The following is an 11,602-nucleotide window of genomic DNA, read 5'->3' on the forward strand; positions in this document are numbered from 1 at the left end:
GTAGTCTATTTGTTTGGATTCAAGGATGGAATTGTGCAGATAAAAGAAAAAAAAAAGGAAGACCAATGGGAGAAAAAGAATCCCAAAAGTTTATGGAATGAGAAACTTGGGTTTACCCAAGTTGGAAAAAAAAGGAAAAAAAAAGTGAAAAGAGAATTGTCTTTTAATTTGGAATAAAGGAATTGGATTTTTGTCCAAATAAAAGACAAAATGTCCGAAATGAAAATTTCTTTAATATATATAAATATAATTTATGGAGTTATCTAGTCAAATAACTAATCTTCTCGGATGGTATCATTAAAATTTGTATTAATATTAAGTGAATCAATAAGTTTTTTTCCCGGTCCCCGGTATGTGGAAGCTTCTATTTCTCCTCGTCCTGCAACTTTTCGCCTCCGTTGTATGCAAGCTTCAGCTTCCGCTTTCTCATTCGTCTCCTTCGACGTTTCTCTCGGTTCCTACGCTTCTAGGGTTTCCGCTGCCTCCCGTCTTCCCTCCTCGACTATTCGTCTCGGTCGTCGCGATCCCCTTCGGCACGTCTCGTCTTCTGCGGACGATCTCTTTAATCCGTACCGTCGCCGGCGGAGTTCGGCGCGCCGGCCTCCGCTCGCGATAGATCCCACGTGCGGCGATCCCAGATCCCGAGAGTGGGATATCGCTAGGAATTCTCTTGCTCGCCGGGCCGTTCTCGATCATCTCCGCTCATATTTGGTTCGGTTTTGGCTGCGGTCAGTAAGTCTCCGCCCTTTAGTTTTTGATTTGTTTTCGAATTTCTCCGGCTTTCGTATTTATTGGAATTTTATTTGTTGTGGGTTTTTTCTCGAGAAATCGGCATTGGAGTTGAATCAAGAGCGGTCAGTCAGTTGTAGGACTTGAAAAAGTTTACTTCTTGATGGTTGTTATGTTCTTTGATCTTAAATTCATTCATTTTCATGCGGGTTAGGGCTTTTATGTCATGATTTCTTATCTCCTATGGAAAAATCTTTGTTTGGACGGGTTCTTGATGTTAGCTCATGTTTCCTCTTTTCCATAATAAAAAAATAGAGCTTATATTTCCTCTCTATAACCTTTGAGGGATTTAAACGTATTGGACTTTGTCCAATCCTTTCGCTCAAAAGAAGTTTGAGGGATTTGATTAGCCTTCGCTCAAAAGAAGTTTGAGGGATTTGAATAGCCTTCGCTCAAAAGAAGTTTGAGGGATTTGATTAGCTTCATGGTCATAGATCTAAATTACGAGATGTGAATGGATCAAGAAAAATCTCCCGGGACCTAGATATTGATTCTGTTGAGATTATTAACTTGCCTCGATCTTGATTCTTAGGAAACTTTGTACTGAAAACAGACTAAAAAGGTATTTTCTGTCATTATCATCCTTTGGTTTCTCGTCACTGATTATTTATACTGGTACTGATCTAGTTGCCATTTATTTTTTTTATAGACGCATCTGGATTTGTTTATTGGAGACTTTCCTTTTCTTTGCTTGCTATTTAGACCCTTACAAAAGTGTTTTTTTTTTTTTGTTATTTGGTGCTGATACTTGCTTCCCTTGCTAAATGTTTTTTTTTTAAAGGAAAGTTTCACTAGATGATCCTTCTCCTTCTCTCCAACTTGTCACCTTTTCTTGTTTAAGAATATTGGCACCATTAGAAATCGATTGTACTTTCACATTCAGATAAGAAAATTGTTGATAAGTAAGGACACTCTGCATGGATTTTCTTTTATTAGTGATGGAAAATAACTTACACGTCCTAAACTGGTTTATCATGTTACATTTAACATGACAAATGGCTTAGCATATGAGTATCAAAACTTCTTTAATGCTTGGCACAGAAAAAATCTCCTTAAATAGTTTTACTATGATTTTCTTTTTAAAAAATCAGGGTTGGAGCATAAATTTGAGAGATTTTAGATGTCAGTCGCTAAGGTAAAAGCTTGTAGCAGCCCTGATGCAATGATGCCCGAGCAGAAGACTGTGAAGCCAGAGAAGGTTGGACAAGATCCCCTTGACAATTTCATCAAGCAGGCAATAGGAAAAGAGCCATTCCTTTCATTCTCTGGAGTGGGTGATAACCCTGTTCAATGGATACAACTGCTCCACGCACTGGACCAGCAGGGAAGCAGCAAAGTTTCTAAATGTTCAAAGGCAGACAATGGCGTTGGAGGAAGGGAGCACTCTCTTGAACTTTGCAATTGTTTGAGCTCTGAAATCAACGGGGTTAAGGAATTTGTTCACCCTCGAAAGGATGCTGGAGCCCCTTCAAAGGAGAAAAAGAGCACATCTGAACAATTGCAAACACTCAAACTTCCTGAAGCTGTTGTTGCCTTTGCTCAGGCTGCTGCAAAGGCAAATGGTGAGCCTGAAAAATATATTTCTAGTGTCAAAAGCAGGTAGTTTGGGTCGTAACTAGTGATAGGTTTTGATTGTTGCTGAAACAAAAGGGGTGTTTGGGTTCATAAACAAACTTGTATCTTTTGGCAGATCTCCCCAGATGGCCCTTGGTGTCACCATCTAAGGTGCAATTGCTTAAATGTGACAAGTGCTCTCGAGAATTTTGTTCGTCAATAAACTATCGACGGCATGTGCGTGTGCATCGCCGGTCTCTGAACAATGACAAGGTCTTTTTATATTCCTTCTTTTCTTCATGTTTGACGGGCTAACAAGTTTTATTTTGGTAGATTTTTTCTTTATTGTATGCTTTTTCTGATGAGGAGATGGTATGTTTAATTGCTTTTAGGAAAAGCGGATGTATTATTGAATATTCAATACAATCATCACTCCGTGCATCTATTATTTCCTAACCAGTGTATCAGATGGAACTCATGATTATTTTACAATGCTGACTTACAATTCATTCAGCTTGTTTTATGGGGTTTTTTTCCACTAATTTTTGAAATAAATTACAATGTGCACATTTTAAGGAGTATTAGGTTGTCTAAATGTAAATCTAACCTTAGAGCTTTTTCGTTTAAAGAAACTGGCAAAACAACCTGGCAGGTGTGTGGTGGTCCTGATTACCTAATTTGTTGTGCGAGTTTCCTTTTCCTTTTTTATCTTTGCTGTTTTTCCCCCCTTCAGCAAAGAGCTACATTTCACTTATACATTTTCTGTTCGAGTTTCTAACTACTTGGATAAAAAGATGCAGTTTTGAGTTTAAGATGGTTTAGAACAGCTGATGGGCATTGGCTTTTCTTTAATAGAAAATTTGTTAAATCCTGATTATTTGATGATTCATTATTCTGAGATCACACTTTGTTTAATTCTCCTCCTTTTCTGTTACACGTTGTTCTGCTCTTCATAAATTGCTGATGCTTGGCTGACAATTTGTAGGACTCTTCTAGTAATCGGGAATTCTTGGCTGCATTTTGGGACAAGGTAATGCTTTGCCTAAAATACAAGTAATGAATGATGTATTTGGTTGAAACTGGTATTGAGCCCAGCAAAATCAACACATCAGCTAAGCTTAAAAATAATAGACCTGTTAGACAGGATTTAGGCATCAGTTGAATTTGCTTGCGAAGATCTAAGTTGGTCAAGGCTTGGGCCATTCCTAAACTGGATTCAACCCATCTCATTTGCAGCTGTTATATATTTTTTCTTTTTATCAGACAATAGCTTAACTTTTGTTTTCCTTTTTTAATATTTCAGCTATGTTTGGATGAGGCAAAAGAAATCATGTCCCTCACAGATGTGTCTATAGAGGTGATGGATTAATTGAAATGCTATTCTTCTATAACTTTTGGATCCAGTCATTTAATTGTGCAATCTTTAATATCGATGCTAGTTATCGATGCTATTCTTTTTTAATATTTCAGCTGTTATTTTCCTAGAATAAATTGAGTTTTAAAGCGCGTTTTCATCGATGAATAGAATCCTGTCTACATTTGTCTTCAAAAAGTGGATTTAATCACATTTTCGTTAATGACTTTTAACGTATTCATGGTTATCTCCAAGAGACGTTGCCTTTTGAATTTCTCCTTGTATGTTATCTCTTCTAGTTATGTGTTTGTAGAAGTGAAATCCTACTGTATCAATTAAGACTATTTTCTTGATATTTGTTGCTGCTAAAGTAGGAAGGAACAAGATTACACATGCTAGAAACATCTTGCATCTAAACTTGGAAATTTCTACATATGTGCCAGGTCTATATTGGTTGAAGGCATTTTGGTGGTAGTAGTAATTGTGCCGTAAAAGAAAATGATAAAGGAATAAAATGAGTTTTGATCTTGCCAAGGCCATAATGTTCCCCGGTCCTTATTTCTTTGGTTGAGCAGTTTTACTGCTTTCCTAAAAGTGTTGGTGAAACCCTTATTATCTATAAATATAGTTCCCAAGTTAACCACATTTTTTTAACCTTTCCAAGTTATGGGTTTCATAGGCTCAATAGCATGTGAAACAAAGGATTTTGAAAGCCCATAATTATTGAATGTTGGGTTGCACTGTCATGGAAGTACCACCTTTTGACTGATTTCAGTATCCTGTCAATCTAAACACGTGAAACAATGGAAAAAAGAACAGTACTATATTGCATTTGCTGTCTGGGAAGTGGATACTAATAAGCAGCACATTTTCAGGAAGTTGCTGGTTCTGCAATCATAAGAGCGTTGTCATCATGGATTCGAAAGCCAGGGTTTTCATATCTACCACAAAAGTATGTCAAGGCTGGTGCCACTCTTTTGGTAAGGGGGCATTTATGTATAACTGTGTTACTTTAAATCTTTCCTGATGTATATAGTACAGGAATCATGAAAATTTTGTTTTATAATGCAGGATGTTGTCCAATCTAAGCCTTCCAGGTTCCTTATGTCATCAAAGGAACTATTTGATGTGCTTGATGATGCAAGTGAAAAAACCTTTTTGTGTGCTGGCACAGCTATGTCATTGCAAAAGTTTGTCTTAAATGGAGAAGCTGGGAAGATTGCCCTGGAGATGAAAAATCTAGTTGCATGCACTAGTTTTCTGCTTGAACAGAAACTGGTATGGTTAAAATTCTCCTTAGTTGCATGTTGGATCTAAATCATCTGGTTGTTGATAAGATATGTCACCATGACAATTTATGTATAGGTCAAAGCATGGCTCGCTGACAAGGATGCTGAAGCTTTGAGGTGCCAGAAGTTGCTTGTGGAGGAAGAGGAAGCTGCTCGGAAAAGGTACTCTTATGGTCTAACAAACACCAGAAGAGTTGATTTATATTAACTATCAATTCAACAATAAAGGGAACATTAGTTACTTGCATTTTCTGGACTAACATACTTTGTTTTGGTTTCTCATCAGAATGAACATTTATAATGGATGCACAAACATGTTGATGCCTTTTTTAAGTTGTTGTTTCTGTTTTTATAATTCACCATGCAATGGTGACCTTTCAAAAAGGCATGTCTTTCTTTTGTTTATTATTTTTTTAGCTCATGTTACAAATAAAAGGGGATTCTACCTGTTCTATCCTGTTTGGAGGCTCGAAGAACCCCTCTCCTTCATATGGCACCTCATACAAACTGTTAAACCAATAACCTGTGAGACTGGTTTCTTGCATTTCTTGTTCTGCACTTGATGCCTGGTTCTTTATGCTCAGCATTTCAATGGTTCTATTAATCATAAAACCTTCTTTCATTTGATATGCGCTGTTCCAACTAATGATGGACGAATTCGAAGACACAGCAGAGATGTTACTGACATGATTTTGGTTGATGTTCTATATTATTAGTTTTCCACATATGCTAGACATGCTCTCCTCCTTTTGATACTTCTGACATAGCCTTGAATTTTATGGTTGGTTGATATTTGAAAACTAAATTTACTTTTGATTTAACAAGTTTGGCTTGGGTTATCTGTAAAGACGTTGACTTCTAGAGTTCAGGTAATACAAGCAAAATTTCTGACCGGCTGGTAGCAGTTTAAGAAAAGCTGATCCAGATCACTTATGATTTTATGTAATGTTTGGCTTGAACATGATCTCAGTATTGGTGTTTCTGTATGCAAAATACTTCTAATGATATCCCAAATCATATTTAATTACTTATCTAAAATTTGTTCCTTGATTATTTTATGATTTGAGTGAAATTGTGCCTCTTGTTTTCTTAAGCTTTATTTCATGTATAGTTAGCGTTCTTCCTCCCTTTAGATGCTTGAACAAATCCAGATTAGATGGGATAACAGTTGATGGTTGGTGAAGTTGAGTTCGAGTATGATGCTGACTCCTCAGGTTGATTCTAACATTTTTCAGTAATGATTAGTTCAGTGTCTATCTGTTATGGCATCTATTTTCGTCTGAGTTGCATCTCGACTTATTATGTCGTACTTTCAATTGAACCTAGATTATCTTAATTTTTGTTTTTTTTCCCTTTTCCTTTTTTTCTGGGGGGCGGGGGCAGGATGGGTGGGTTTGCATATAAGAACATAGACCTAGATTTTTTTTTTCAAATCCCTGAGTTTAATACAAAATCGTATTTAATTTGATCTCTGTCATTAAAGACAAGCTGGTCTCCTGGAAAGGAAAAGGACGAAGAAACTTAGGCAGAAAGAGCAAAAGGCAAAGGACTTTACTGATGCGGACAATAGGGTTCATTCACCTGGTACCATGGAGTATACATCCGGTTCCACAGGAACACCAAGCCCAAGGGCTCCATCCGAATCTGACTTGTACGCTCAAGAGGCATCAATTGATCAAGACCCACAATCTTTAGAGCCCACTAGATCACCAGATCCCGTTGCAGATACAAACTTCAGATTGCACGTGCACACTGAGGATGCTGATCAAAATATGGATCACCTAAAGCAAATGGAGAATTGCAGAAGACAGCCAACTGTGACCTGCTATCTACTATCAAAACCTTCTAGAAATTTTCGGAGTGGTTTCTACTCAGGTCAGGTTCCAGTGGCAAAGTGTTCCATTTCGATGAAACATGGCACTCACAAGGATCCAAAGGCTGCTACATCAGCCAATTGGAATAAAATTTGGACACGGAAATTCAAACCTGATAGTGAAGAAGCGGGTTCGTCTGACAGAGTAGACAGAGAACATAGAGATCAGCCAGTTATCATTGATAACTCTGAAGTTTTAATAGGTTCTATCAGTGTCACACTTGGACAATCAAATGATTGTTGCCAGGACTCGAGCTCCCCCTGCTGTAGTCATTATCAAGAGAAGTTGGTTAAGCCTGATTCCAGTATGAACGATGTCAACTGCTCCGGAGCAGGGCTGTGGAAACCAGTGGCTCGTCAAGATAACTGTGATTATGCCATCATAAGAAGTGATAAGAGAGAGAACAAAATGGACAGACGCGCTACTGGAACTGCTAGCCAGATTTCACCTGATCAGAGCTGTCTTGCTTCTGGTGGAATGGATGGTGCTGGTTCTGAGAGGTGCAAGGATTTGTTGGCACTGCACAGAAGTGCAAACTTGTCAGGACCTTTACTATTCTCAGTCAAAGATGCGGAGGCTTTCCTTGCTCAGAGTAAGGATCTCTCTCATTGATGTTTCCCTTTCTTAAGTATGTGGTAACTCTTCCTCTAGGTGTTCTATTGCCGCTACCAGTAACGGCTTATCAATCTGAACCCTTTGGTCTGTTGGTCACCTGATGAGAGCTCTAACATGAATATCTCAGTTTAATTGGATTATCATGCCAACTTGGTGAGTGAAGCGGTCGGAATCATTAACTTGCACTCTTATGACTGCAGATACCATGTTCAATTGGTTTTCAGCTCTCGTCTGTTCATCAGGTGGCTGAAACATCATATGGTTCAGACTGATAGAGATATTAATAGGTGCTACAAGGATGGTGTAACCTGTGTGGGTGACTAGGTTATTCGCTGTTGATTGGATGGCCAAAAAGGAAGTTGCAAGCTGTTATGATGTCATTCAAAGCTTAATACTCTACTGTGAAATGCGAATCTGACAGAACTTTCATGTTGTGCAGGGTGGAGGGAGGCCATTGCATCTGATCATGTCCAGCTAGTTCTACCCCCTAAAACTGAAGCATTGGATAATTTCAGAAACCCCAAGGGTAATTGCACGGAGGCACCAATGCAGTCTACCAATTCCATTGGATGGAGCATTCTTGGTCGTGCAGAGAACACGACGGGCTCAACCAAGCTGGCATTTGGTGCTTCCAAGCCCAAATTCAGACCAAAGCCAGAAAGGAACTGCAAGTTGCAGTATGTTCCCAAGCAGAGGAATAATGCTTTAGGAGAGTAGATTCAATGCTTTTGAGTTTCCAGCAGAGGTTCCAGTTTTATTGAGAGGTCTTCTGTGACCATAAAACTGCCCTTTTTTGGTAGAATTTATTTGATTTCTCCTTTTTTTCCTGCTTAGACCTCGCAATCAGTCTCCTTAAATTTTATCTGTAATAATTTGTTTTCTGGTGTCATTGCTATTGCTTTTTATGCATTTCTCCCTTTTGTCTCTTATTTTATCAGAAATTCTATCATCTCTCATGGCCTGGAAATTATGTGTATACCTTTTTTTCTGGTTTGTGGTGCTTTTTCTTTCTTCCTTCTTTTTTTTTTGAGATTTTCCTGCTATCATGACTTGAAAGAATCTTAGACCTTGTCACAAGGTCAGTCTTGGGTTCATTTTTCAAGCTTTACTGGTTTCTGCAGCTATACAAATTTGGATATGAGGTATGGATGTATTATACCAGACGAAGCACAGAACTTTGTGAGGATTTGCATGGAAGCTGTCTTGATGCCAAATTAGCATGTCAATCTTCATTTACAAGGACCTCTATCGTCATCTTCCAGAATGGAGGCTATGGATAATCTGAACTCACCATTTAAAATCCCTGAACCTTCCACTCCCTCTCAGGAGGACCCTTATATTTTTATGGTGAAAAGAAGCTGCATCCAATCTGGCTATGGTATTTTTCGCAGTGGAGGCCTGAACTAATACTTGCGAACTACTGAAATTTGATTCCAAGTTCGTGTTCAGCATCACGTTTGAGAAAGAGAAGATTTAGTGATACCGCTATCAATTTCTTAAATCTGCATTTGTCTATGCAATCATTAATATTTATTGCATTTATATGACTTGGATTAATTTCTATATATCAGAAAATTGATGATCGTGTTTAGGTTTGTGATTTCACTTGTTAATTCAATTTATTACAAGCTCAGAGTTTGTTGAAGATATAGCATCACATTATTAATTTATTACATGAAGAAAATTTAACCTCTCCATTAGGATTATGAGAACTAGAGGTTGCTGGAGGACAGCTATCCCCTGTAGTTTACTGAATACATGCTGTTCTATCAGAGGCACGCCCATATATTCGCATGCTTGCATACATGGATTTCTTTTTTAATAACTTAAGATTGGCTTGATGGCCGGTTTACTAACCCAAATAGTTGACACTTCTAGTTCCGTATATGAATTATTTGATCTTCAGACTTGTTGGGTGTAATAAGACGCAAGCAACAACATAATATTCTAAATTTAAATTATTCATCATAACTTCTCTATTCACAGGATTTGCGTTCAAATCCTCGTAGTCAGGTTGCAACTCCAGTTTGTATAATACTTGGCGTATATAAACATTTCTTGCCAATACACGAAATTGTCATGGGCGATTAAATTTTCCAAGAAACTCAAACCCGACACACAAGGAACCAGATAAAAAGTAGCAGGATCCAAACTCCATCTTATAGATAGTTCTTAAATTCGGATGCAACCAATTTCAGACAATTACATTGGATCATGGAGTATCATTTGTGATACCGTTTGCACAACTGTGATCCAGTTCAGAGAAATGATAAGGACATCTACAGCCACCAAAATGCACGCCCATTCGTCCAAATGATACTCGAATATGGTATTTTGAGTCCATTTGTTCTGGTCCAATCCATTCTAATCTTTCTGAAGGCTCTATGTTGAAGCTCCCGCATGCATTCGGCCAGCCTCTGCAACCGATCACAAAATATTCTAGGGCTTATGTGGATGGTTGAGCTGAAAAGTCTATAGAATTCGTAGGTTGAGCCAGTATAATTACTAAAATTATAGGATTATAGATTGTCCTAGATCTATATTTAAAGATACTTAGGAATAATTTTAGAGTGAGTCAACCTGAATCTTATAGGAAGAGAAAAAAAAACTAGGTATTTATAAATATAGATCTAGCTCAGCTTATGGGATTCGGATCAGCTCACTCCGAAGCTATTTTTGGGTATTTATGAATAAAGGCCAAATCTAGCCTATAATCCTATGATTTTGCTAATTATATTGGCCTAACCTACGAATATTATAGGATTTCAACCTAATCATCGAAAGATCATCTACCCAATATGTCTCCTTTCATATGCCTACATGGAAATCATTAATTTGCAAAATTATGTTGGACCAGCCATTGATTGCTGCATTGGATGGTAATTAGAGTGGTGAAGATTCGATGATATATAGCAAGACTCACTGTTTTGCATGTCACACTATCCGACCCACGAGCCTAAGAAATTGGCAATCACCTCCCCACTACGGGGTGTTGAGAGACCGGGGGATGAACATCCCTCCAACCTGCCCTTTTTGTGAGGTGGAGGTTGAGATTGCGGATCATGTTCTTTTCTGATGTTAGAGGGCTCTACATATGTGAAGACTCACTAGCCAGCCTATGGATTTTCTCTGGTGGTATAATGCTAGTCTTGGCTTCCCTTGAATCTCTACAGGGTAGTGTTAGCAATGAGCTGTCCAGACATTGGGGTATTAGGGCTACTTACATTGCCTACCACATTTGCCTTGTCAGGAATGCCTGCATCTTTGAGGGTAGTAAGAAGTTCGTGTTAGAGAGGACTATGACTCAGGCGACCATCATTCATCTCGTCTTTGTTGGAGTGATTGCAATAACTTGGGATACCTAGGTCTCCTACTCCACTCATGCAGCGACCTGGTTAATTATATTTACCCGAGAGTCCCCACCTCTGAATTTTCTTAAGGTCAACTTTGATGATAGCATATTCGATGGCGGTAGTAGAGGAGGAGTCAGCTTTATGATTCGAGGCTCGGATTCAAGGTTGTTGGTAGCTCGCGGAACTATGGTTTTTGATATGTTGATCCCTCAGGTAGAAGTAAGAGAGGCTTGGGCAAGCATCACCTATGCTAGGAGGGTTTTGAGGGTTGATGGCATTATAGTTGAGGGTAACTTGGCCATGGTGATTAGTTGGCTCCAGGTCCGAGCAAGGGCAGTGGTCCCTCACCCCTCTTGTATAACATTCAGAAGAGCTCAAAAAGGTGCACATTCTTCGTAGCTAAGCATATTTATCGTGAGGTGAATGTAACAGTAGATTGAGTTGCTTTTTTTTGTGGAATGCTATGTCATATATTCCAGTCACACTTTGTGATTTTTTATTTTTGATTTTTTTATGTATTCGTGTTAGTATTTCATAATTCGTTTATTTTATAAAAAAAAGAGTTTTTTATGTACATATCCTTCTCAATATTTAAATTTGCATGAATATCCTTCTAAAAATGATATTTGCATGTATACCCTTATAAAATACTTGTTTTGCGTGTATACCCTCCATTCTTTTTTCTTGCATATATGCCCATCCCATTTAATGCCGTTAAGAAATTAGCGGTTTAAAATTAAAAATAACTGAAATATTCTTAATAGGTAGATATAA

General features: G+C 38.1%; 1 protein-coding gene across 6 annotated transcripts; it reads left to right on the forward strand.

Moving 5' to 3' along the window:
• Positions 1 to 339: 339 nt before the first annotated feature.
• Positions 340 to 8,442, forward strand: LOC103698622 (uncharacterized). Of its 6 annotated transcripts, none has more exons than XM_039115368.2 (10): positions 340 to 728; positions 1,881 to 2,351; positions 2,480 to 2,616; positions 3,329 to 3,373; positions 3,647 to 3,700; positions 4,573 to 4,677; positions 4,769 to 4,975; positions 5,063 to 5,148; positions 6,470 to 7,452; positions 7,676 to 8,442. In XM_039115368.2, exons 2-10 carry the CDS (start codon positions 1,910 to 1,912, stop codon positions 7,723 to 7,725), a joined length of 2,109 nt encoding a protein of 702 aa, XP_038971296.2. In that variant the 5' UTR covers positions 340 to 728; positions 1,881 to 1,909; the 3' UTR covers positions 7,726 to 8,442. The 6 variants fall into 6 exon arrangements, with proteins under 6 accessions (XP_038971296.2, XP_038971295.2, XP_008778901.3 ...); XM_039115367.2 differs by having other exon boundaries at positions 7,915 to 8,442; XM_008780679.4 differs by having other exon boundaries at positions 341 to 728; positions 1,881 to 2,388; positions 7,915 to 8,442.
• The last annotated feature ends 3,160 nt before the right edge of the window (positions 8,443 to 11,602 follow it).

This window comes from Phoenix dactylifera, chromosome 10, assembly GCF_051530095.1.
Source record: "Phoenix dactylifera cultivar Ajwa chromosome 10, Ajwa_hap1_PhDact_Kaust_v1.1, whole genome shotgun sequence".
In the NCBI taxonomy this organism is placed as follows: Eukaryota; Viridiplantae; Streptophyta; class Magnoliopsida; order Arecales; family Arecaceae; genus Phoenix; species Phoenix dactylifera.

What these genes read in the sequence shown, in the direction of transcription:
- LOC103698622 (XM_039115367.2), top strand. Translation starts at nt 1,910, where the DNA reads ATGTCAGTCGCTAAGGTAAAAGCTTGTAGCAGCCCTGATGCAATGATG. An exon ending in GGTCTCTGAACAATGACAAG is followed by an intron (nt 2,617 to 3,328) that starts GTCTTTTTATAT and finishes GACAATTTGTAG; the next exon opens with GACTCTTCTAGTAATCGGGA. An exon ending in GAGGAAGCTGCTCGGAAAAG is followed by an intron (nt 5,149 to 6,469) that starts GTACTCTTATGG and finishes CTGTCATTAAAG; the next exon opens with ACAAGCTGGTCTCCTGGAAA.